Below are 27,780 nucleotides of genomic sequence, written 5' to 3' on the forward strand. Positions count from 1 at the left end.
GGGGCACAATTGAGAGCATCCTGACTGGCTTCTTCACTGCCTGGTATGGGAACTGTACTTCCCTCAATCGCAGGACTCTGCAGAGAGTGGTGCAGACAGCCCAGCGCATCTGTAGATGTGAACTTTCCATGATTCAGGACGTTTACAAAGACAGGTCTGAAAAAAGGGCCTGAAGGATCATTGGGGACCCGAGTTTCCCCAAAACCATGGTCCATTCCAGCTGCTGTCATCCAGGAAACGGTACCGCAACATGAAAAGCAGGAGCACCAGCCCATCAGACGGATTAACCCATGAGCTGCTGCCATCCAGGAAACAGTACCGCAGCATAAAAACCAGGAGCACTAGCCCATCAGACGGATTAACCCACGCTGATTTGAGTGTATTTCTATGTTACACTGACTGTTCTATTTCTTATAAATTATTATAAATTACTATGATTGCACATTTAGACAGAGATGTAATGTAAAGATTTTTACTCCTCATGTAAGAAATAAATTCAATTCAATGTGTCAATGCAGTGATCGGTGACAGTGATCAGCATGACGTACACTATCAGTGGTACGTGACAATATGGCGATCAGAGACGGTGATCTGTGTGATGTGCACTATCAGTGGAATGTGAGAACCTGTTGATTAGAAACTGATCAATGTGATGTACAGTATCAGTGGAATGTGACAATTATTATTACTTTATTGTTGCCAAACAATTAATACTAAAGCATACAATCATCACAGCGATATTTGATTCTGCTCTTTGTGCTCCCTGGAGTACAAATCGATAGTAAATATAATAAAAATTTAAATTATAAATCATAAATAGAAAATAGAAAAGGGAAAGTAAGGTAGTGCAAAAAAACCGAGAGGCAGGTCCGGATATTTGGAGGGTTACGGCCCAGATCCGGGTCAGGATCCATTCAGCAGTCTTATCACAGTTGGAAAGAAGCTGTCCCAAATCTGGCCCTACGAGTCTTCAAGCTCCTGAACCTTCTCCCGGAGGGAAGAGGGATGAAAAGTGTGTTGGCTGGGTGGGTCGTGTCCTTGATTATCCTGGCAGCACTGCTCCGACAGCGTGCGGTGTAAGGTGAGTCCAAGGACGGAAGATTGGTTTGTGTGATGTGCTGGGCTGTGTTCACGATCTTCTGCAGCTTCTTCCGGTCTTCCATACCAGGTTGTGATACCAATGTGGTGATCAGAGACAGTGATCAGTGTGGCATACATTATCAGTTGTATGTGAAAATGAAGTGATCGGATACAGGGACCAGAGTCACATATGGTATCAGTGGTTTGTGGTTATAGAATAGTTTCAGTGAATTTGGCCTTTTCTCCTTGGAGAGATGGAGGATGACAGGTGACCTGATAGAGGTGTATAAGATTATGAAGAGCATTGATTGTGTGGATAACCAGAGGCTTGTTCCCAGGGCTGAAATGGCTAATACAAAGGGGTAAATAGGTACCGAGGAGGTGTGAGGGGTAAGTTTCTCACACAGAGAGTGGTGGGTGCATGGAATGCACTGCTGGCGGTGGTGATGGAAGCGGATACAAAAAGGCTTTTAAGAGCCTCTTAGATAGGTACATGGAGCTTAGAAAGATAGAGAGTTATGCGCTAGGGAAATTCTAGGCATTCTCTAGAGTAGGTTACATGGTCGGCACAACATTGCGGGCCGAGTGGTCTGTAATATGCTGTAAATTTCTACGTTCATACATTGGAAATATGGAGATGTCCTTTTGATGTTTGGCACATTAAATATCAAGTCCCATGCTGGGCCAGCAGACCTTTTGACCAAAAGCATCTCCATATGATGCCTGCCGTACCTTGTTTTGTTGAATAAAGAAGCAGCTTTGTAGCTACCACTAATTTTCTCCAGTGACTTCACTCACATAACAACATTTGGTGTCAGGAGTGGGATACCTTCGTGACCCATCGTGTGGCCGGCGATCTTAACAGTCTAAGTGAGTGAGTATTTTCTAAAATCGCGCCCACACTTGGATCTGTTCGGGTTGGTGATACACGGGGACACGAGGTATCACGAACGTGGGAGCTGAACTGGGAGACATAAAGGTAGTGTGTGCATGTGTGTTTATGTAAGCGAGGAAACTATTGCTAATTTGCTGGGACAGAGCCACCAGTTGTGAAGGGTGGTTACCGACGTTTCGGAATGCCAGAGTGGGGTGTGTATACTTGTTCGGGAAGCTGCATTTCAGCGTGATGCAAAGGAATAGAGCAGGCATCATGAGTTCAGATGCTCAAAACTGACAGATCGCAGAGTACATGCTCTGTGGTTTTAAGTATGTGCTGTTTAACTAGTACCCATCATTTACATTTCACGTAGTGTGGGGATTAGTGTGGAGATATTTCACAGAGAGGCTTTACTCAGATATATCTGTTGGATGGCACCTATTGAGGTCAGGCCACGTCAGGTCAAGAAACCAGATGATCCAAGCCAGCCTGTGACTCTGATTACGACCATTCATAAGCCCCGGGGAGAAACAGGGCGTTTTGTCAGAGTTGCCCTCACTTAAAGTCGCATGTAGGAATTCAGAATTCTGGCACAAGCTCGAGGAAATGGTTGAAATTCACCAGATGCATCCGAAAGATATACACATGTTGGTAAAAGTGAAGTGCCCAAGGAATATGTGGGAGAGTATGGCCCAGGGGGTGCGGGATGGTACATGGACAACTACCGGGAGCGCCGGTAATGAAGAAAGATATTGCTCTTTTAAAGGGGAAGTGAGACAACGACTGGGGGGAGGCGAGAGTAACTGGGGAGCAATAATGGCAGTGATTCAAAAAGCTGATGAGACAGCCATGGATTATGCATAACGTAAATATCGAGCATATGAGGAGTATTCCGGGTTGGATAATCCAGGGAGGGATGACCAAGTCTTCCTGGTAATGATGAAGGAAGGCCTGACCTCAGCCCACCAGGAAGTTTTAGATTTAGGCATAATGGTGGGGTTGACCTACTCTGCGATAGTTTCGTGGGACAGTGAGATAGACCAAAGCAAGTGCAAGAGAGATCGTAAAGTGGCTATAATGGATGCAGCTGCTGTGATGTCCCAGAGAGTTTGTTCTGTATGCCGGTAGCCAGGGCTCGAAGCAAAGAATTGCTGGAATAGATGTGGGAAGGTAAAGGAGTTGATATGCTGCAGGTGCGGCCTGATGGGACATGGTTGGAGGCGGTGTCCAAAAAAAAGGAAAGAAATACAGGTGAGCGTCACAGCAGACACATGATCTCCCATCCCATCGATGCCCAGTCTGGCCAATCTGACTGTCAATCAGATCAAAGAGCGAGTAAAGACGGCTCCTAGGTCAGGAAAAGATGTGGCGGCGGGTCCCACTGCCAGTGCTGGTGACCCGCGGATGTACACAACAGCATTGTAGGGGTCGGCAATGCAACCTGTTAGTGGACACAGGGGCATCGGTATCGATAACAGACCTACCGTTGCCAATAACTGGACAGGTTATTTATATTCGGGGTGTAGGAGGGAAAGCAGTGAAAGCAGAAAGAAGCGAGTCGCAAAAACTCAAAATCGGGGGAGTGCAGCTTCCAGTGTATTTCTGGGGTCTGTCCAAATAATGAGGGCACGATCCTTGGAATAGACATCCTAAGGGAAGCAGAGGCCGTTATTGACTCAGGAAAGGGAGAAGTAATATGGACAAGTCAGGGGCAGTGAACATAAACAGCCAATAGAATACACAACCTGACTAGTATAGTTGCAGCTGCCTCGATCATTAGAGACTAGAACCAGCAGTTCCCAGCAGAGTTGGGTAGACACAGGCAAGATTGTGGTCGAGTAAAGATAAACCCAGTTTAGATAGAGGAGGATCGGTATAAACCTCATAAACAGTCCCCTTTAAAAACTGACGCACTGACCACTGTTCAGGGTAAAGTGAAGGAACTAAATCACCTGGGGCTACTCAGAGAGACTACAGCAACTACTAACTCGGTTATATGGCCAGTAAAGAAGCCCAGTGGATCATATCCATTAACAACAGGCGATACCGCCCGTGAGAACATGCCGAGGTTGCATCCCATAGTGGCGAGCCCTGCAGCAAACCTGAATGGCCTGTCTCCAGAACGTAAAGTTTTTCCAGTCCTGGATATCATTAATGGATTTTGGGGGCTCCCCTTAGCACCTGAGTCCATGATTGATTCGCCTTCACCTTGGGTGGGCAGAAAAATACATGGGCCTGATCTCCCCAGGGATTCCACAATGCCCAGTCATTATTCATAAAGTCGTGGCGCAGACTTTGGAAAGGCTGAATCGAACAGTCGACATGCTTACAATATGCAGATGATCTACTAATCGTCTCAGAAGATGAAGTAGGTAATTTATGGGCGATAGCCAGTGTTTTTCGAGACACTGCGAGACGAGGTGGCAGTAAGCAAACTAAAAGTTCACCCAGGAAGTGGAGAGTAAGGATCAGAAAGGCAATGAGTGGGCAGACATCACTGTGAAGAAAACAGCAGAGGAACAAGAGGCAATTGAAATTGCAAGTGCGCAGGAAGAAATGACTGAAGCCAGTTTAGTAAAATTATATGAAGGGGTGGAGGCAGAAGAGAAGGAGAAATGGTGAAGGAAGGAGGGACCAGATGGGAGCTGGACACATGGGGAGCAGGAAGTCGTGGCACCACCATGTATTAGGCAGGTACTGCTGAAGTGATATCATGGGGCAATTCATCAGGGGAGGCAGAATATATTCATGACCCTCCAGCAGGACTGGTAGTGGCCAGGGATGGGCTAGGAAGTTTTGAGAAATTCTGCCGCTGTTGTACCATTCGTGCCCAGCATAACCCTGGTAAGGACAGAAAGCTACAGCTGGCAGATCACCCACAGCCAAGGGGGCCCTGGGAAAATATCCAGATGGACTTCGCGGGGCTCCTACCCAAAATCAGGGGGGGAATGCTCCTGTCAAATAATTATAGATCACTTCACTGGATGGGTAGAGGCTTTCCCAACAAGGGACCACACCACCAGCACCACTGAACAGATTCTAGTTCAGAAAATCCTCCCAAGTCAGGGAACTGCAGTCTCAGGTGGACTCGGATCAGGGAGCACATTTCACAGGGAAGGTGATGAAGCAAATGTACCAACTGTTAGAAATTGGACGATGGTTCCAAGTACCCTACCACCCTCAGAGTTCAGGAATGGTAGAAAGGAGCAGCTGAACGATCAAGATTGCCTTCGCCAAAGCTATAGCTGAGACAGGAAAGATGAGGGTTGATGTATTACTAGGAACTCTGAGGAGATTACGAGTAACCCTAAATTGCACAGTGTCTCAGTCCCTACGAATTATTGATGGAGCGAGCAATGTGGCTCCCTTATGGGGTAACTACAAGTTGTGGGGAGCCTGGGGCTTATAGGGTGAGAATTGCAGAGTGTGTGAAAGGCCCTTGTAACTCATTTAAAGTGTTCAGGGACTGAGCAAAACAACATCAGTGCATTGCTGATCAGAGAGAGCTGGAGGAAAAGGAGTTAATTCTGCCACACCTGGGCATCCAGGTCACGGAGAGGGTGCTGCCTGAAAGGGCAGGGTTCACTCCCAGACGGACAGGGCCACGGATGGTACTTTTAACAAGTGACACACGTCTGTGTGCAGACTCGGCGAGGCAGCCAGTGGAAATTAAAACATACAACTCACTCTCTTGTTGCTCCCACAGACAGAGCGGGGGATCAAGTGTACCCAGTAACCATGTAATTACAGAGAACCTAAGAGACAAACACCAGCCGGCCGTACCAGACCTGACCACAGCTGACGAAAACGCACCCACAGGAAACGCGAAGGCAGAAGACACTGCGACAGTGTCAGAAACCCGTGAATAGCGTGCTGAAGTGTGTTGATGATGATGCTCTGTAATGAAGGCTGGTTGCTGAAGGTAGATGATTAGTTTAATAGCATGGAATAGAAAAGATATTGGCAAATAGACGGGAAGGGATTTAAGTTAAAGCAGAGACATCAAGCAAGTTCCACAACTTTAATGGCATTTCAGACTGAGAAACATTGTACGTGGCATTCTGAAGGCAGTTCCCCCAGTCTGAATGAGGAGTGAATACAAATGTGCTGGGCCATTTCAGCAGTCGGGCCAGTGATTGACTGGAGGTGCCACTGGGAAGAGGTCCTTGCAGTCATTCAAATAGAGACACCCCGACCCCCTCCTGTGCATTGATGAGAGGGCCTGTGAGCCTCATGCACCTACCTTTCCGGGACCCCTGGAAAGAGAGAGATAGCGACCAAAGAATAAAGGGGTGAAGACAAGAAACGTGATTAAGCTGTAATCGGCCAGCAGGGATATGAACAAACGAAGCTGCATTTCTAAGACTGTTGTTCAAATTTCTGGAGCAATCTCTTTACTTAGCATTTTGTAGGAAGCAATTAGAGATGATAAGGTAGATGTAGAGGCAACACAATAATTGGGGGGGGTGGAGAATTTTGAGGCAGGGCATTTTTGCTGTCCTATTTGAGTAGATCCTCCTAGGTTGGCCTTTCCTGGTACAAATTTATTTTTGTCCAGGAGGGCCAAGAGGAGTGACTGTTGAGCGATTTTTGGGTTTTGGACATATACATTCAGCAATTTGCTTTGGCTACCAGTCTTCACACCTGAAAAAGTATTGTGCATTTAATTTGGAGTGCAGCTTTGAACAATGGATTCCTAAAACCTGTGAATCCCAGAGCAGGCAATGCTGACTAAAATTCATTTGGGCTTTACTCTTTGGAGAGAAGGAAGGATGAGAGGAGACATGATAGAGGTGTACAAGATAATAAGAGGAATAGATGGAGTGGATAGCCAGTGCCTCTTCCCCAGGGCACCACTGCTCAATACAAGAGGACATGGCTTTAAGGTAAGGGGTGGGAAGTTCAAGGGGGATATTAGAGGAAGGTTTTTTACTCAAAGAGTGGTTGGTGCGTGGAATGCACTGCCTGAGTCAGTGGTGGAGGCAGATACACTTGTGAAGTTTAAGAGACTACTAAACAGGTATATGGAGGAATCTAAGGTGGGGGCTTATATGGGAGGCAGGGTTTGAGGGTCGGCACAACATTGTGGGCCGAAGGGCCTGTACTGTGCTGTACTATTCTATGTTCTATGTTCTATGTCCGTGGCGTGGATGTGAATCAGGAGGTGAGAAAGTTGTAAAGAAAGCATTGTCCATACTTTGTAAATTGGAGTTGTCCTTTGATGTTTGGCACATAAAATATTGAGCCCCACGTTGGGCCAGCAGACCTTTCCACCGAAAGCGTCTCCATATGACGCCTGCTGTACCTTGTTTTGGTGAATAAAGAAGCTGCTTTGTATCTACCAGTAATTTTCTCCAATGACTTCATTCATGCAACAACAATATGTGATAATGTTGTGACAGGAGACGGTGATCAGTGAGATGTACAGTGTTGGTAATATGTGACAATGTGGTGATCGGAGACAGTGATTGATGTGGCATACCTTTTCAGTTGTATCTGAAAATGAGGTGATTGGATACAGGGATCAGACTCACATATTGTATCAGTGTTTTGTGACAGTGTGGTGATCAGAGACGGTGATCAGTGTGACGTACAGTATCAGTGGTTTGCGACAATGTGATCGGAGGCAGTGATTTGTATGATGTACGATCTCAGTGGTGTGTGATAATGGTGTGATTGGAGACTATAATCAGAGACAGTGATCGGTGTGGTGTACAGTATCAGTTGAATGTGAAAATGTGGTGATCAGTGATAGGGATCAGCGTCACATATTATAAGTGGCATAATTTACATATTTTGAAAAATTATTTATGGTTTTATAATCACTATATTTATACTCTATTCTTGGTTGGTGCAACTGTAACAAAACCCAATTTTCCTCGGGATCAATAAAGTATGTCTATCTATCTACCTGTCAGGGATTTGTGACAATGTGGTGATTGGAGACAATGATCAGTGTGGTGTACAGTATCAATAATATGTGTCAATATGGTGATCGGAGACAGTTATCAGAGACGGTAACCAGTGTGTCTTACAGTATCACTGGTATGTGACAATCAGAATCAGGTTTATTATCACTGGCATGTGATGTGAAATTTGTTAACTTAGCAACAGCAGTTCAATGTAATACATAATATAGAAGAGAAAAAAATAATAGTAATAAAATTTAAAGAATAAATCAATTACATTGAATAGATTAAAAAACATACAAAAACAGAAATACTGTATATTTTTTAAAAAGTGAGGTAGTGTTCAAAGATTCAATGTCCATTTAGGAATTGGATGGCAGAGGAGAAGGAGTTGTTCCTGAATCGCTGAGCGTGTGCCTTCAGGATTCTGTACCTCCTACCTGATGGTAACAGTGAGAAAGGGGCATGCCCTGGGTGCTGGACGTCCTTAACAATGGATGCTGCCTTTCTGAGACACTGCTCCCTAAAGGTGTCCTGGGTACTTTGTAGGCTAGTGCCCAAGATGGAGCTGACTAGATTTACAACCTTCTGCAGCTTCTTTCGGTCCTGTGCAGTAGCCCCCCCCGCCCCCCACTCCATACCAGACAGTGATGCAGCCTGTCAGAATGCTCTCCATGGTACATCTATAGAAGTTTTTGAGTGTGATTGGTGATTTCTAATCTCCTTGCTTTTACCCAATGCACCATCAAATAGATTGATGGTGTACGTGTAAAAGGAGATTGTTTTAATTTCATGCCGGTGTTCATGAGACACTGGCAGGCAAGTAGACTAGGTGCACTTTATTCATCATACGTACATCGAAACATCGCTATTTGTAACATGCCCACAATTTTCTAATCCTCAGAAGCTCCCTCGAAAGGTACTTGTAAATCAGATTCAAAGTGTGAAAGTTCAAAGTAAATTCTACTATCAAAATACATACACGTCACCACATACAATTCTTAAGATTAATTTTCCTGTTGGCTTACTCAGCAAATCTATAGAATAGTAACTATAACAGGATCAATGAAAGGTCAACCAGAGTGCAGAAGACAGCAAGTTGTGCAAATGAAAACATAAATAAAAATCAATAAATAACGAGAACATGAGATAATGAGATAGAGTCCTTAAAGTTAGATCATTGGTTGTGGGATTATCCTAATAATGGGGCAAGTGAGTATATTTGTCCCCTTTCATTTAAGAGTCTGATGGTTGAGGGATAGTAACTGCTCTTGAACCCAGTGGTATGAGTCCTGAGGCTCTTGTAACTTCTACCTGATGGCAGCAGCTAGAAAAGAGCATGGACTGAGTAACGGGGATCTCTGATGGATGTTTCTTTCCTATGACAGCGTTTCAAGTAGATGTGCTCAGTGGTTGCGAGGGCTTTACCTGTGAAGTACTGGGCCGAATTTACTACCTTTGGTAGGATTTTCCTTTCAAGGGCATTGGCTGTGCTGCAGCCAGTTAATATACTCTTCATCACACATCTGCAGAAGTTTGTCAAATTTTTAGACATCTTGCCAAATCAGATGTGTTTTTGTAACAATCCATTTGTTTTGTGGTCCCAGCTCCGATTGGAGCCGTCTTGATTCTAGGTTTATTTGATTTGTAGATTTAAACACTGAATTTAATTCCCTGAGCTGGTGACCTCACGTCTGCTGGATCAACGGTCTTGATCTCCTCTAACCTAACCATGACCGCCACCCTACCCTCTGCAGGTCTGTTGTATCAGACGGTTGAGAATGGTGCCGGATTTCTGGCTGCTGGTTCCTGCCAAAAATAAAAATTGGCTTGTGACGTGCCTTCTCTCTTTTGAGTCATAATCATCTGGAAGGCTGTCAAGAAAAAATAAAGAACAGATTGGTAGCAGCAATCCTTCAAGTAGAGGCCCTACAATCCCTTTCACAGCAGGATGCTGTGTAATTAAAAAATGTTGAACTGCCAAGGGATTTTAAGAGAGAGAAAAAAGAAAAGGCAAAATTGTTCTTCTGAATAAGACCATCTCTTCATAATGAATTAACTCTGAACTGATTCCACAGCCCATGACTCACTCACTTTCAAAGACACTCATGTTCTCTGTGTTATTTATTTATCTACAGTACTATGCAAAAGTCCTAGGCTCCTATATATTGCTAGGGTTCCTAAGGCTTGTACACAGTACTGTATATGTCAATGTGGAGCGGAGACCGAGTTTGTAAATCTGGCGGGATCAGACGATGTTGGGAATGGCGAGGGTGGAGTGTCACTGGAGGGGTCTAGAGCAGGTGGCAGAGAAGGACTGACAGGTGATTTGAATCGAAGGTAATTTGAATCAAAGCAACTGGTTTATTGATCATTACAGAATGTCTCTCTGGTGCTTCCCACTCCCTCCCGCTCATCCCTTCCCCTTTTCCTAACCATGATTCCCCTCTCCCTGCCCTCTTCCCACTCTCAGTCCACAACAGAGACCCACATCAGAATCAGGATTATCATCACTCACATATGGCATGAAATTTTAATTTGCAGCAGTACAGTGCAATACATAAAATTACTACAGTGCTGTGCAAACATTTTGGATAAATATAGTACTGTATCTGTCAATTACACTTAGTGGTCATCTGCACACCACTGTGGTAACACGTGAGTTCCTGTTGTCTTCCTGTCAGCTTGAGCCAGATTGGCCATTCTCCTCTGACCTCTGTCATTTACAAGGCATTTTCACCCATAGAAATTCCACTCGCTCGTCAGAGCATCTCAGAAATGGCTCATCTCCTGTGATTTTCACACACACTTGTCTCTAGAGTTTGGCAGTTCTGTGGGCGAAAACAGCCTGTTAATGGGAGAGGTCAGAAGAGAATGGCCAGACTGGTTCAGGCTGACAGGAAAGCTGAACCTCAGGCAACCATATTACAACAGTGGGGTGCAGAATAGTTTCTATGAACCCACTGCTCGTCAAACCTTGAAGTGGATAGGTTACAGCAGCAGGTCACCACAAACATACAGTCAGTGGCCCCTTTATTAGGTAGAAGAATTACCAAATAAGATGGCTACTCTGTGTAGAAGTGTATGGACCAGGTGCTGGGAGATGGGAATAGCGCTTGAAGGGTCAGTATGAATGAGATGGGCCAAATGGCTTGCTTCCAAGCTGTACAGTTCCAGGATTCTATCAGTCTGTTATTTACTTTCCTTTATGTTATCTCAGTACTGAATGTCCTGATCTGTTTGCCAAGCCTTTGGAATCAGAATCAGGTTTATCTGTGACATACTGTATGCCATGAAATTTGTTGTATTGTGGCAGCAGTACAGTGCAACACATCAAAATCTATTTTTATTTCCAATTAGACATAAAAACAACCCAAGTATGCAAAAAGTGAGGTTATGTTCATGGGTCCGTTCAGAAATGTGATGGGGGGGAACGGAAGAAGGTTTTGGGAGTGTTGTCGGGCCCCTGGTACCCCCTTCCTGATGGTAGCAATGAGAAGAGGGCATGTGCTGGATTAGATGCTGAGAACCTTCAATGGCGGCTGTTGCTTTCGGGAGGCATCACCTTTTGCGCGTGTCCTCGGTGGTGAGGAGGCTGGTGTCCATGATGGAGCTGGTTGGGTTTACTACCCTCTGCAGCTTTTTCCGATCCTGTGCAGTGGCCCCTCCGTACTGGACAGTGATTTAGCCAGTCAGAATGTTCTCCACCGTGCATTTATAAACGTTTACCAGCGTCTTTGGTGACATACCAAATCTCCAACTCCTTCTCCACAATTGCTTCAATATTTTGATCCCAGGGTAGATCTTCAGAGATATTTATTTACCTTCAGAGATACAGTGTGGAACAGTCTCTTCCAGATCTTTGAGCCATGCTGCCCAGCAATCCCTCAATTTAATCCTAGCTTAATCACAGGACGATTTACAACGACCAGTTAACCTGCCAACTGGTACTGTACGTCTTTGGACTGTGGGAGGAAACCAGAGCACCCGGAGGAAGCCCATGTGGTCACGGGGAGAACGTACAAACCCCTTACAGACAGCAGTGGGAACTGAACTGGGCTGTGCAAAACGTTGTACTAACCACCACTCTACCACAGACAGCTAGGAACGTGAAGCTGCTCACCCCTCCCGCTGCTGACTTCTCCACTGGGACTGGTGCCTGTTCTCCTGGCTTCCCCATCAATCAGTTCCTTGGTCTTACCGGCACTGAGTACAAGGCAGTTGTTATGGCACCACTCAACCCGCTGATCTATTCCGTTTCTTTCTTCTTCCTAAAAATATAAATGGCCGCAGCAATTGTAAGCTTGAAGCTGCCAACATTTTTAATTTACTAATTTATTGTGGGGTGCTTCCACAGTTTTCTTGGGTAGGGAGCTCCAAGATGTAAGCCCCATGGCTACGTAGATTTATGATTCGCTTTATTTGTCACGAGTACGTACATCAAACATCGAAGCATACAATGAAATGTGTCGTTTGCTTCAGCGGCCAACGCAGTTCGACCTTGTGCTGGGGACAGCCGGCAACAGTGGCCACACTCTGCGGCCAGCGTAGCACGCAGATGGCTTGCGAACCTGTACGTCCCCAGAACGTGGGAAGAAACCCACGGGACCATGGCGAAGGGTGTACAAACTCCTCGCAGACAACAGGCAGGAACTGAACCAGGACTGCTGGTGCAGTAACCACTACCGTGCTGTCAGGATGGCGGCAAGTCTGCAGGCAGTGGAGTTTGCACACCCTGCCCCTGTCGGAAGAGGCTGCAGGGTTTGTGAGTTGCCCTGTGAGTAATTACACTGCATCTTGTAGATGGGATGAACTGCAGATGTGGTGTGAGGAGAGAATATTGAGGCTGATGTTTAGAACATCTGTCACATGTTGCTTCATTTGGGGTGTCGTCAACCTCAATGTCGGAATTCCCTCATCCTGGAAAGTGAAGGGTTATCACCTAAACTCCTGATCTGTGCCTTGAACTTTGAACATAGAACATAGAACACTATAGCGCTCTCCAGGCCCTTCAGTTCACAATGTTCTGCCACCCTTTTAACCTGCTCAAAGATCAATCTAACCCTTCCCTCCCACAGAACCCTCTATTTTTCTATCATCCATGTGTCTATCTAAGAGTCTCTTAAATGCCCCTAATGCATTTGCCTCTGCCACCACCCCTGGCAGGGCGTTCCACACACCCACCTGTCTCTAAAAAAAACCTACCTCGGACATCCCCTTGGGCTTCCCTCAAATTACCTTAAAATTATGCCCTTTTATATTAGCCATTTCCACCCTGGATGTCCACGCGATCTCTGCCTCTTATCATCTTGTACATCTCTGTCGAGTTACCTCTCATCCTCCTCCACTCCAAAGGGAAAAGCCCTGGCTCGCTCAGCCTTTCCTTATAAGACATGCTCTCTAATCCAGGGAGCATCCTGGTAAATCTCCTCTGCACCCTCTCTAAAGCTTCCACATCCTTCCTATCTTATGGTCTTATAATGAGGCAGCCAGAACACTCTACTCCAAGTGTGGTCTAACCAGGGTTTTATAGAGCTAAAAAATTACCTTGTGGCCCTTGAATTCAATCGCTCAACTAATGACGGTCGACACACCATATGCCATCTTAACAACCGTATCAACTTGCCCAGCTACTGTGAGGGGTCTATAGACATGGTCCCCAAGTTCCCTCTGTTCCTCCACACTTCTAAGAAGTACTCTGCCTTCAAATTCGACTTGCAAGGTTGCCCACTCCCCTACCCCAGAGGAGACGAGGGTGCCTCCAGGCCTTGTAGGGAGAAAGTAGATCAACGTATTTCAGGAATCAGGGTTACAATCTCCATTGACTTTGCTGAAAATCTACAATTGAGCCATTTGTAAGTTGTGTTAATATATGAATGCAAATGAGGACATACACACAGTGGTGACTTTATTAGGAACTTACTGTGCCTAATAAAGTGGCCACTGAGTGTATGTTCATGGTCTTCTGCTGCTGTAGCCCGTCCACTTCAAGGTTCGACATATTGCACATGCAGAGATGCTCTTCTATGTGCAACTGTTGAGACGTGGTTGTCTGAGTTACTGTCGCCTTCCTGTCAGTTTGAACCAGTCTGGTCATTCTCCTCTGTCCTCTCTCATTAACAAGGTGTTTTTGCCCACAGAACTATCGCTCACTGGATGTTTACATTTTTTACACCATTCTCTGTAAACTCTAGAGACAGTTGTGTGTGAAAATCCCAGGAGATCAGCAGTTTCTGAGATACTCAAACCACCCCGTCTGGCACCAACAATCATTCCACATTCAAAGTCACTTAGATCACATTTCTTCCCCATTCTGGTGTTTGGTCTGAACAACAACTGAATCTCTTGACCATGTCTGTATGCTTTTATGCATTGAGTTGCTGCCATATGATTGGCTGATTAGATATTTGCATTAACAAGCAGGTGTACAGATGTACCTAATGAAGTGGCCACTGAGTACAGTTCACACAGAGAGTATCTCCCTACCCCTTCTGTGACAAAATACAGAATTCTTGCTAAAAAGCACATGAAAAGTTCGATATAGTTTTTAATGGCCAGTACATTCTGTTTAATCCACAGTGCAGATTTGTGCTGGAGACCACAGCATGTACTCCCCTTTGATAAAGATCTTGGGTTCCTTTTGTATTTGCAGTATTACAGAGGAACAATTTAACAGTCTGCGGTATAGAGGTTTGAAAAGTATTCATTTTTTGTTGTTGCCTGCAGCAATCTGCAATGCACAGTCTCTGTTACATGGCCAAGTGATTATATGTTCTGATTTAATTTTCTTCATTTTCCTTAAAATGTGAGACTGAGTACATAAAGATTTAAAAAGTTAAACTCGTTCCACCTTGTGCAGGCTGAAGACTTCATCGAGTCTATTTTGCACACTGCAGTGGGTGTGACTGTTCGATATTTAGGCGCTGTCCTTGTGGGAGTTTGTCTTCCATAGATGCTGTGTCTGCAGTTGGTAAATGTCTTTGTCCTTGCTCCTTTTGTCATTTGTTCAGTGCTCAATGGTTCCATTTCATATCAGAGAATGTATACAGTATACAACCTGAAATCCTTCCGCTCCGCAGACATCCACCAAACAGAAGTAAAACCGCAAAGAATGAAAGGCAGATAGACGTTAGGGCCCCAGTGCCCCCCTCCCCCTCCCATGCGCAAGTAGCAGCAGTAGAATCAACCCTCCCCTCCCCCTCCCTCACCGGCATTCAGCCCCCCACCACCCGTTACGTAAAGAATGGCAAGCCCCTCAAAGACACCATGAACGAGTGTCCATCACAGGCCTCTGTTCACCCCAACAGTTTGAGGTGCCAGAGGCGGTCTTGCTCCCGAACGAGCCAGAGAGAGCTTTCGCTCCTGCCATGTGTATGGACACACATGCAGGTCTCTTCCCCTCTTCCCCCCTCTCCCCCTCTCCCCCTCTCCCCTACCCCCCATCCCCCCGTATGTAATTCTGATTTCTGATTCTGTATATGTGTGCTTTCCTCTGCAGATAGAAAATAGAACATTACAACAGAGTACAGGCCCTTCAGACCATGATGTAATGTCAACATTTTAGCCTACCCGATCTCCATTTTTCTATCATCCGTGTGCCTAAGAGTTTCTTAAACTCACCAGTGCAGGTGGAGAATGCCAGCTCGATTTCATCATTTGGATCATTACATGGATAGTGGGGGTATGGAGGGCTATGGTCCCAGTGCAGGTCGATGGGAGTAGGCAGTTTAAAAGGCTCAGTATGGACTAGATGGGCTGAAGGGCCTGTTTCTGTGCCATACTTTTCTGTGACTCTAAATGTCCTTAATACATCAGCCTCAATAGGGTTAAAGGAACACAAGCTTGATTTTGTATCACACACAAAATGCTGGAGGAACTCTGCAGGTCCGACAGCATCTATGGAGAGGAATAAACAGTCTTGCTTTTGTATTGTGTATAGGGAGCAGAGAAAGCTGTAAAAATACAAAAAAAGAGGCTGTTAGTTAAATCAGGCTTGGGTCATGTGAAACCTGTAACAGCGGCTTCCGAAGGTCTCCATATATCAAATGAACTGAAACCTTACTCTGTGGGAAAGGTGGGACAAGTTCCACACACCGACAACAATAATTCAGAGACCTAACAAGGGAAGAGAGCCCACTGTTTGTAGAGTTACTATCTGAGCTGTCCCTACAGAATCCACTGCTTGTTCTGTCCCAATGCAAAGAAGGGTACTGTCTCCCATCACTTTAGCCAAAGTAATCATTCCAGGTTGCCAGGATTTAACACTCTTCCCTCTTCTGCTACTGGATTAAAAAAAGATTACTGTCCATTACGCCGATGGCATTTAGGACAGCAATGAAGGTCCTCCAACTCTGGTGGCAGCTTCCTCTCGGAGCTACTGGGAAACAAAGAGTATAATTAGACATGGTGGCAATGCAAATATAAATTTTTCAAGGTAAATTACTTTCATAATAAACACTATTCCAGTCTCCGGCGAGTACTCAACCACATTATAGAACATAACAGCACTGTACGGGTCTTTCAGCCCCCAATGTTATGCGAACTTTTAACCTGCTCTGAGATCAATATAACATTTCCCTCCCAAATAGCTCACCATTTTTCATCAACCATGTGCATATCAGGAGTTCCTTAAGTGTCCCTAATGTATTACCGCTACAACCATCCACCCACCGCTCTTCTTCAAATTTTACCTCTGACATCCCCTCTCCCCCCATACTTCTCTCCAATCATCTTAAAATTATGCCCCCTCATATTAGTCATCTCTGACCTGGTAAAGGGTCTCTGGCTGCCCGTTTGATCATCTTGTACACCTCTGTCAAGTTACCTCTCATCCTCCTCCGCTCCAAAGGGAAAAGCCCGAGCAACACACACAAAACGCTGGAGGAACTCAGCAGGCCAGGCAGCATCTATGGAAAAAAGTACAGTCGATGTTTCAGCCTGCTGAGTTCCTCGGATTTCTGACATCCGCAGTTTTTCTCTTGTTTGTGGGAAGAGCCTGAGCTCGTTCAAACTATCCTTCCAAAACTTGCTCTCTAATCTCGGCAGCATCCTGGTAAATCTCCTCTGCACCACATTCTTCCTATAATGAGGCGACCAGATCTGAACACAATATTCCACGCGTGGTCTGACTAGAGCTTTAAAGAGCTGCAACATTATCTCGCGGCTCTTGAACTCAATCCCCCAACTAATGATGGCCAACACACCATACGCCTTCTGAAGAGCCCTATCAACTTGTGTGGATGCAAAACAACACATTTTGCTGTATGTTTCGAGGTTTTGATGTACAAGCGTACATGCAACAAACAAAACTAATCTTTAACTGGACATCCAGCGACAAACAGCCACTAATTATGATTTCTAAAGCACATCATAATGCCGAACTGAAGAGAAGACCATCTCTGTAACAATTTCCCGCTTCCTACTAAGTCCCATTGTTTCTTTGTGAGATTTAAATTATTCTGGAATTAGAATAGTTGATCTTGCACATTGGGCATTAGTTTCAGCTGCCTCCAATTCACTGCACACTTTTGTTCAGCAGTTTCATTCTATCTGGTCTGTTAATTGCACCACTTGCTCATGTATAACTTTTTCTCTCGAGTGGCCAGGAAGCTTCTATTGGTTTTTTGGGAGCACCTTGCCCGTTTCTCACCATCCGTCATGGCACTGTCTCAAAGATAAGCGATCAATTTTATTCACCATGTTCAGTACTGTGCAAAAATCCTAAGGCACGTGTATAGAGCTCGGGTGCCTAAGACTTTGCACAGTACTGTAGTAATCTTACTGTACTGCTGCAGCAAAAATAAACAAATTTCATGACATATGAGGGACGATAAGCCTGATTCTGATGTGGATCTCTGTTGTGGACTGAGAGTGGGAAGGGGGCAGGGAGAGGGGAACTTGTTGTTGAGCCTACTAGGGGATCGGCTGTACTGGATTGGGTATTGTGTAATGAACCGGAGGTGATTGGAGAGATTGAGGTGAAGGAACCCTTAGGAGACAGTGATCATAACATGATTGAGTTCACTGTGAAATTAGAAAAAGAGAAGCCGAAATCTGATGTGTCGGTATTTCAGTGGAGTAAAGGAAATTACAGTGGCATGAGAGAGGAACTGGCCAAAGTTGACTGGAAAGAGACACTGGCGGGAAAGACGGCAGAGCAGCAGTGGCTGGAGTTTATGTGAGAAATGAGGAATGTGCAAGACAGGTATATTCCAAAAAAGAAGAAATTTTCGAGTGGAAAAAGGATGCAACTGTGGTTGACAAGAGAAGTCAAAGCCAAAGTTAAAGCAAAGGAGAGGGCATACAAGGAAGCAAAAATTAGTGGGAAGAGAGAGGATTGGGAAGTTTTTAAAACCTTACAAAAGGAAACCAAGAAGGTTATTAAGAGAGAAAAGATTAACTATGAAAGGGAGTTAGCAAATAATATCGAAGAGGATACTAAAAACTTTTTCAAGTATATAAAGAGTAAAAGACAGGTGAGAGTAGATATAGGACCGATAGAAAATGATGCTGGAGAAATTGTTATGGGAGATGAGGAGATGGCAGAGGAACTGAACAAGTATTTTGCATCAGTCTTCACTGAGGAAGACAGCAGTATACCGGACACTCAAGGGTGGCAGGGAAGAGAAGTGTGCGCAGTCACAATTACAACAGAGAAAGTACTCAGGGAGCTGAATAGGCTAAAAGTAGATAAATCTCCTGGACCAGATGGAATGCACCCTCGTGTTCTGAAGGAAGTAGCTGTGGAGATTGCGGAGGCATTAGCGATGATCTTTCAAAAGTCGATAGATTCTGGCATGGTTCCGGAGGATTGGAAGATTGCAAATGTCACTCCGCTATTTAAGAAGGGGGCAAGGAAGCAAAAAGGAAATTATAGACCTGTTAGCTTGACATCCGTGGTTGGGAAGTTGTTGGAGTCGATTGTCAAGGATGAGGTTACAGAGTACCTGGAGGCATATGATAAGATAGGCAGAACTCAGCATGGATTCCTTAAAGGAAGATCCTGCCTGACAAACCTATTACAAATTTTTGAGGAAACTACCAGTAGGCTAGACAAGGGAGATGTAGTGGATGTTGTATATTTGGATTTTCAGAAGGTCTTTGACAAGGTGCCACACATGAGGCTACTTAGCAAGATAAGAGCCCATGGAATTACAGGAAAGTTATATACGTGGATAGAGCATTGGCTGATTGGCAGGAAACAGAGAGTGGGAATAAAGGGATCCTATTCTGGTTGGCTGCCGGTTACCAGTGGTGTTCCGCAGGGATCAGTGTTGGGGCCACTTCTTTTTACATTGTACATCAACGATTTAGATTATGGAATAGATGGCTTTGTGGCTAAGTTTGCTGACGATATGAAGATAGGTGGAGGGGCCAGTAGTGCTGAGGAAACGGAGAGTCTGCAGAGAGACTTGGATAGATTGGAAGAATGGGCAGAGAAGTGGCAAATGAAGTACAATGTTGGAAAGTGTATGGTTATGCACTTTGGCAGAAAAAATAAATGGGCAGACTATTATTTAAATGGGGAAAGAATTCAAAGTTCTGAGATGCAACGGGACTTGGGAGTCCTCGTACGGGATACCCTTAAAGTTAACCTCCAGGTTGAGTCAGTAGTGAAGAAGGCGAATGCAATGTTGGCATTCATTTCTAGAGGAATAGAGTATAGGAGCAGGGATGTGATGTTGAGGCTCTATAAGGCGCTGGTGAGACCTCACTTGGAGTACTGTGGGCAGTTTTGGTCTCCTTATTTAAGAAAAGATGTGCTGATGTTGGAGAGGGTACAGAGAAGATTCACTAGAATGATTCCGGGAATGAGAGGGTTAACATATGAGGAACGTTTGTCCGCTCTTGGACTGTATTCCTTGGAGTTTAGAAGAATGAGGGGAGACCTCATAGAAACATTTCGAATGTTAAAAGGCATGGACAGAGTGGATGTGGCAAAGTTGTTTCCCATGATGGGGGAGTCTAGTACGAGAGGGCATGACTTAAGGATTGAAGGGCGCCCTTTCAGAACAGAAATGCGAAGAAATTTTTTTAGTCAGAGGGTGGTGAATCTATGGAATTTGTTGCCATGGGCAGCAGTGGAGGCCAAGTCATTGGGTGTATTTAAGGCAGAGATTGATAGGAATCTGAGTAGCCAGGGCATCAAAGGTGAGAAGGTGGGGGAGTGGGACTAAATAGGAGAAAATGGATCAGCTCATGATAAAATGGTGGAGCAGACTCGATGGGCCGAATGGCCGACTTCTGCTCCTTTGTCTTATGGTCTTATGGAAACATTTGGGAAAAGGGGAGGGAGAGGGGAATGCCAGAGAGACATTCTGTAATGATCAATAAACCAATTGTTTGGAATGAAATGACCTTGCCTGGTGACTCAGGACTGGGTGTGTCTGCACCTACGCCACCCTCCACCTCTGGCACTCCTTCTCTGCCACGTGTCCACACCCCTCCCGCGGTGCTCCACCCTCACCATTCCCAACACCTTTGCTCCTGCAAGATTTACAAACTTGCTTTCTGCTCCATGTTGACAGCTACAGTACTGTGCAAAAGTCTCAGCCACCCACCTATATCTGTGCGTCAGAGAGTTTTGCACAGTACTCTGCCAGTGATATTAAACGTGACTCGGATTCTCATTCGAATTTCTTCATCTCAGACTGTGCAAAAATAAAAACACAGCACCAGTGCTCCAGTATTTACCCTTAATCAGAATTGTTGAACGTGGCTAAGAAATGTTGTCTCTGAAATAACTGGCAGCCTAAAGGGATCAGTCAAATAAAATTAGAGAAACTAGATGTTAAACTCTCCAGCATCTGTAAAATATTAGTAGTGGTTGGGGTAATACAAAACTTAAAGCTTTTCCAAACTTGTGAAGTGAGGTCCTGTGGTGGGAGTCAGAATTACAGCCACTAGCTCTTATCCACGCTTCAGAGTCCGGACGTGGCCATTCGGCCCCTTGGTCTTTCCTATCTCATTGGATCATGGTTGATCCGATCCACGACGGTTATCTTCCCGACTCCGCCTCGCTCTGATTAATCTATCATTCACAAGTTTTTCCCGGGACAAGGAGTTGTGAAGGGATATGGGAATTCCCGGTACTGCCTGTAAAGAATTTGTGCGTTCTCCCACATCGATAGAAGCTTGTCGAAGTTTTAGGTGTCATGCCGAACCTCTGCACCCTCCTGAAGAAGTAGAGGTGCTGCGGTGCTTCGTCTGCATTGCACTTACGTGCTGAGTCCAGGACAGGGTGTCTGAAATAGTAACTTCGAGGAATTTAAAGTTGCTAACCCCCTCCACTTTTGATCCTTTGATGAAGAATGGCTCATGGATCTCTGGTCTCTCTGTACTGAAGTTTGCAATCAGTTCCTTGGTTGTTCCTAATAGAACTAATGTAATATTGTAACATTATTTTCTTTCTCGTATTCCTACTGTTTATTCTGACTGTCAGTACTTTGCTTGCAGAGTGTATTGATTCTAAACTCACCTTGCTGACTTCCTCACATAACTGTATTTTCTGTCTCCAATAATCATTCTGCTAAATCCTGAACGTAGCCAATTCAATTATTGCTTCCAGATTGAGCTCTGCCTTCCTACAAAATTTCCACTCTTAACCTACAAAAAAAGACAGAGGCCCATCTTTGCAACTGGAAGTGAGTCAGGTTCGTGCAGGAGGTTCAGAGTAAATTTATTATCAAAGTACATACAGTCATCACACACAACCTTGAGGTTCATTTGCTTGTGGGTAAACTCATTAAAGCTATAGAATAATAACCATAACAGAATCAATGAAAGACCACCCAAGCAGGTCGTTCAACCAGTGTGCAAAAGATTACAAGCTGTGAGGTGGTCATTATGAGAACTTCTGAGAGAGAATTCCAAACCATAGGATTATGGTACACGGAGAGCATTCTAACTGGCTGAATCTCTGTCTAGTGTGGGGGTGGGCTACTGCACAGGATCGAAGAAAGCTGCTGAGAGTTGTAAACTTAGTCAGCTCCATCATGAGCACTCCTCTGTAGTATCCAGGACATCTTCAAGGAGAGTTGCCTCAGAAAGGATTGTGTCCATCATTAAAGACCCCCAGTACCCAGGATGTGCCCCCTTCTCATTGCTGCCATCAGGAAACGAGGTACAGGAGCCTGAAGGCACACCCTCAATAATTCAGAAACAGCTTCTTCCCATCTGCCATCTGATTTGTAAATGGACATTGAACCTGACTACGCAAACACGAGGAAATCTGCAGATGCTGGAAATTCAAGCAACACACATCAAATTTGCTGGTGAACACAGCAGGCCAGGCAGCATCTCTAGGAAGAGGTACAGTCGACATTTCAGGCCGAGACCCTTCGTCCTGACGAAGGGTCTCAGCCCGAAACGTGGACTGTGCCTCTTCCTAGAGATTGAACCTGCCTACTTTTTAAATTTAAAAACGCATCCTAGAGATGCTGCCTGGCCTGCTGCGTTCACCAGCAACTTTGATGTGTGTTACTTTTTTAATTTTTAGTTTTGCATTATTTATTTATTTTATCTATTTAGTATATATACTTACTGTAATTAAGTTTTTTTCTCTATTATTATGTATTGCACTGTACTGCTGCCACAAAACAACAAATTTCATGACATATGCTGGTGGAATTAAACCTGATTCTGATAATGATGGCGTATGGACAAGAGGTTCTTCCAGTTGATAAAACTCGGCAGAGAGTTTGACACAAGCTGCAAAGCTGAAAGGCATTGTGAAGTTTCAGAGTGAAAAAGTGATTTATAAGTAAGAATGAGGACCTGATTTGACCTCTGTTCACCTTCTACATTAATTGTACCTGAGCTGAGTGAAAGATGGCTGATACAATTACTGTATAGAGAATGTATTGGTTTATCATTGTCATATGTACCGAGGTACAACCACTCAGGACATGCTCTCTTCTCACGGCCTCAGGACCCACAAGAACCAGGTTCAGAAACAGTTACTACCCCCTCAGCCGCCAGGCTCTTGAACCAAGGGGGATAAACTTCACTTGCCTCATCATTGAAATGTTCCCACAACCTTGTTTTTTTCGAGGAGTATTCATCTCATGTTTTTGATATTTATCACTTATTTATTATTATTATTATTATTTTCTCCTTTCGTACTTGCAGTTTCTTGCCTTCTGCACTGTGAACGCCCTCGCTGGGTGGTCTTTTATTGATCCTGTTCAGGTTATTGTTCTCTAGATTTATTGAGTATGCCCACAAGAAAATGAGTCTCAGGGTTGTATATGTACTTTGAAACTACAGTGAACTGTATCTGTTCATACAGATCAAATAATTCAGGCAGCATGGTAACATAGAGGTCAACATGACATTAATACAGCACCTGTGACACCGGGTCATTTCCCGCCGCTGTAACGAGATCATACGCTCTTCCTGGGACACCAGGTCATTTCCCGCCGCCGTAGTGAGATCATATGCTCTTCCTGTGACACCGGGTCATTTCCTGCCGCTGTAACGAGATCATATGCTCTTCCTGTGACACTGGGTGCTGCAGAATTGGAGAAACAATGAACTCGCTCACTGAGTGTTGGGTCTGAAGGTTGTGACTGTATGGGTGGTGCGTGGCCCGCTGTTGGCTCAGCTTATGGTTGTACATGAGTAGATGATGCCAGGATCTGATGTAAGTACAAACTGAACATTTAGTTTGGCAAATGAATGTTAATGGCCTTGATCTTGTGATTTTTTTCCCCTCCAATGTGACTGTAAATGCAGTCCAACAGTCACACTAACTGTTGCCAGAGCCTTGCCTGCTCTAATGTAGTTTCCATTGTCCTTTCTCTTTGCAGCTGCCTTTCTTGGGGATATTGCACTGGATGAAGATGATCTGAAATCATTCAAGATCGACAGGATTGTAGATTTAAACAATCATAAAATCCAAACGCTTGGTCATTCCTCAGGTACCTTCCCCTCCATTTGAACTGTTGAAACCATTGGATGCTTGATTTTAATGTCAATACATGTACATGTCAATATCCAAAAAACACATGTGGTGTTGGTTTGCTGCTATTAAAAAGTGCATTCAGAGTTCAAATAAAATCTACACTCAATCACAGCTTTATTACGTACCTTCTGAAACTAGTAAAGTAACCACTGAGTATATGTTCATGGCAGTTTACTGCTGTAGCCCGACTCCTTCAAGGTTCGATGTGTTGTGTGTTCAGAGATGCTCTTCTGCACAGAGCTGTTGTAACGTGTGGTCATTTGAGTTACTGTCGTCCTCCTGTCAGCTTGAACCAGTCTGGCCATTCTCCTCTGACCTCTCTCATTAACAAGGTGTTTTCACCCATAGAAGTGTCACTCACTGGATTTTGTTTTGTCGTCGTTCACACCATTCTCTGTAAATTCTAGAGCAGGGGTTCCCAACCTTTTTTATGCCAATGAGCCTGACCATTAACTGAGGGGTCCGTGGACCCCGGGTTGGAAGCCAACTGCTCTAGAGGCTGTTGTGTGTGAAAACTCCAGGAGATCAGCAATTTCTGAGATGCGGAAACCACTCTATCTGACACCAACAATTATTCCAGAGTCAAAGTCACTTAGATCATATTTCTTCCCCATTCTGACATTTGGTTTGAACAGCAACTGAACCTCTTGACCCATGTCTGCATCCTTTTATTCTTTGAGTTGCTGCCATGTGATTGGCTGATTAGCTACTTGTATTAATGAGCAGGCATACAGGTGTGGCCACTGTTTGAACAAAATCCCTGTGTTGTTGGTTTGTCGCTGGTTGAAAATGCACTGAAAAAGTGTTAACCCTTTCATGCTTGGTAGGGTGAACGTAAGCTGCATGTACGTGCGTGTATGTGATGGTGATTTTCCTTCCTGCAGGTTTTTATGACTCAATGAAAGTCCAAGTCAAAGTAAATTTCTTTTCAAACTACATACAGGACTGTACAAAGGTCTAAGGTACACATGTATGGCTAGGGTGTCTAACACTTTTGCACATTCTTGTGTCGTCAACGTGTGTTTGTAAATTTGGTAGGAGCAAAGGATGCTGGGAATAGTGAGGGTGGTGTGCTGGGGGAGGGGTTTGGGACAGCTGAAAGAGAAGGAGTGCCAGGAGTGGGGGTTGGCATGGGTGCAGATACCCAGCCCTGGGACACCTAGCAAGGTCATTTGATTCCAAACAATTGGTTTATTAATCATTATAGAATGTCTCTCTGGTGTTTCCTGCTCCCTCCCCTCTTCCCAACCATGACTTCCCTCTCCCTGCCCCCTTCCCACTCTCAGTCCACAATAGAGACCCATATCAGAATCAGGTTTATCATCACTCACACGTCATGATTTTCTTTTGCAGCAGCTGTAGAATGCAATACATAAAATTATAGTACAGTGCAAAAGTCTTGGGCACCCTAGGTATAGATATGTGTGTGAGACTTTGCACAGTACTGTCTATGTCAGCATACTCTACCTTGAGATTCATTTTCTTGCAGGCTTCACAGGAAAATAAAGAAACTCAATAGAATTTATATAAACACTATACATAAACTAACAGACTGAGAAATAACCAATCTGCAAAAGATGACGCACAAATTTTGGAAATAAAGGGATTCCAAAATAACCCTGAGAACTTGAGTTGTCGAGTCCTTGAAAGTGAGTCTGTAGGTTGTGGACAACACACATCAAAGTTGCTGGTAAACGCAGCAGGCCAGGCAGCATCTATTGGAAGAGTTTCAGTCGACGTTTCAGGCTGAGACCCTTCGTCAGGACTAACTGAAGGAAGAGTTAGTAAGAGATTTGAAAGTTGGAGGGGGAGGGGGAGGGGGAGATCCAGAATGATAGGAGAAGACAGGAGGGGGAGGGATGGAGCCAAGAGCTGGACAGGTGATTGGCAAAGGGGATACGAGAGGATCATGGGACAGGAGGTCTGGGGAGAAAGATGGGGGGAAGAGGAGAAACAGAGGATGGGCAAGGGGTATAGTCAGAGGGACAGAGGGAGAAAAAGGAGAGTGAGAAAAAGAATGTGTGTATAAAAATAAATAACGGATGAGGTACTAGGGGGAGGTGGGGCACTAGCGGAAGTTAGAGAAGTCGATGTTCATGCCATCAGGTTGGAGGCTACCCAGACGGAATAGAAGGTGTTGTTCCTCCAACCTGAGTGTGGCTTCATCTTTACAGTAGAGGAGGCCGTGGATAGACACGTCAGAATCGGAATGGGATGTGGAATTAAAATGTGTGGCCACTGGGAGATCCTGCTTTCTCTGGCGGACAGAGCGTAGATGTTCAGCAAAGCGGTCTCCCAGTCTGCGTCGGGTCTCACCAATATATAGAAGGCCACATCGGGAGCACCGGACGCAGTATATCACCCCAGCCAACTCACAGGTGAAGTGTCGCCTCACCTAGAAGGACTGTTTGGGGCCCTGAATGGTGGTAAGGGAGGAAGTGTAAGGGCATGTGTAGCACTTGTTCCGCTTACAAGGATAAGTGCCAGGAGGGAGATCAGTGGGGAGGGATGGGGGGGACGAATGGACAAGGGAGTCGCGTAGGGAGCGATCCCTGCGGAATGCAGAGGGGGGGGGAGGGAAAGATGTGCTTAGTGGTGGGATCCCGTTGGAGGTGGCGGAAGTTGCGGAGAATAATATGTTGGTTGTGGAGTCAGTTCATCGTTGAGGTGGGTGAAGTTGTCCACACTGGTTCAGGAGCCTGATGGTTGAAGGTTAGTTAATGTCCTTGAGCCTCGTGGTGTGGGATGTAAGGTTCCTGTACCTTGTTCCCGATGGCAGTAGCGAGAGAAGAGCATGGCCTGGATGGGGGGTGTCATCCAGGTTGAGCGACAACCCTTCCATGCTTGGTTAGGTAAGCTCAATGGATGTGACACTGGTGCAAGTGATTTTCTTCTATAGCTTAGTGAACCACTTCAGGTTGCTGGATCTTTGGTGTACAAAGTGGACTTGTTACTGCGCAATAATCCATTCCATCTCCTCCCTCCCATTCTCATATACGGGCAGATGGTCGGGAGCAGAAACCCACGTTAATTTTTCTTGTCTCTTTTCCATGTTTGCAGCTCTGTGTGTTAGAGAATGAAGGATGACTTGTTTCTATCAGGGTTCAGTGGCTGTACCTTAATTGGTAAAGGGGTTAAGGGGGGTTGAGCCATAATTGAATGCAGGAGTAGACACCATGGGTTGAATGATTGAATTCCACTCTGATATTTATTATGTGATATATTAGGAACATTTAAGAGGCTATTAGATAGGCACATGAATGATAACAAAATAGAGGACTATGTAGGAGGGAAGGGTTATTGGATTGATCTTTGTTCGTTGGTTATGTGCCGTGTTGTATAACGTGGGCAATCACGGTCTTTCTGTGACCTCGATTGTTCTTGGCAAATGTTTCCACAGAAATGGTTTGCCATTGCCTTCTTCTGGGCAGTGTCTTTACAAGACGGGTGACCCCAGCCGTTATCAATACTCTGCAGAGATTGTCTGCTTGGCGTCAGTGGTCACATAACCAGGACTTGTGATCTGCACCGGCTGCTCATACGACCATCCACCACCTGCTCCCATGGCTTCACGTGACCCTGATCGGGGGGGGCTAAGCAGGTGCTACACCTTGCCCGAGGGTGACCTGCAGGCTTGCGGAGGTTCTACATTCCAAGTTCAGGGCACAAATCAGGAGTTTTGAGTACCCTGAACTTTCCAGGATAAGGGAATTCCAACAATGAGGTTGACAACACCCTGAATGAAGCAGCGCACGTGATGGATGTTCCAGATACCAGCCTAAACATTCTCTCCTCAGTACCAATACACCATAGCCACAGTTCATCCCATCTACAGAATACTCTTTGAATAGGATAGAGTAGAACTTTACTGTCATTGCTCAAGGCAACAAGATTGCGGTGTTACTCTAGTCTGTGCTAAACAGACATTTACAATGCATGAGGTACGGCTT

General features: G+C 45.0%; 1 protein-coding gene across 1 annotated transcript in view; it reads left to right on the forward strand.

Annotated features, from left to right (window-relative positions):
- Positions 1-27,780, forward strand: part of LOC140201937 (bone morphogenetic protein 1-like) — a 284,119-nt gene that overhangs the window by 63,502 nt on the left and 192,837 nt on the right. The window contains exon 2 of the mRNA XM_072266778.1: positions 23,676-23,786. Within this exon, the coding sequence (XP_072122879.1) occupies positions 23,676-23,786 (111 nt within the window). The remainder of the gene's footprint in view (positions 1-23,675; positions 23,787-27,780) is intronic.

This window comes from Mobula birostris, chromosome 8 (genome assembly GCF_030028105.1).
Source record: "Mobula birostris isolate sMobBir1 chromosome 8, sMobBir1.hap1, whole genome shotgun sequence".
NCBI lineage: Eukaryota > Metazoa > Chordata > Chondrichthyes > Myliobatiformes > Myliobatidae > Mobula > Mobula birostris.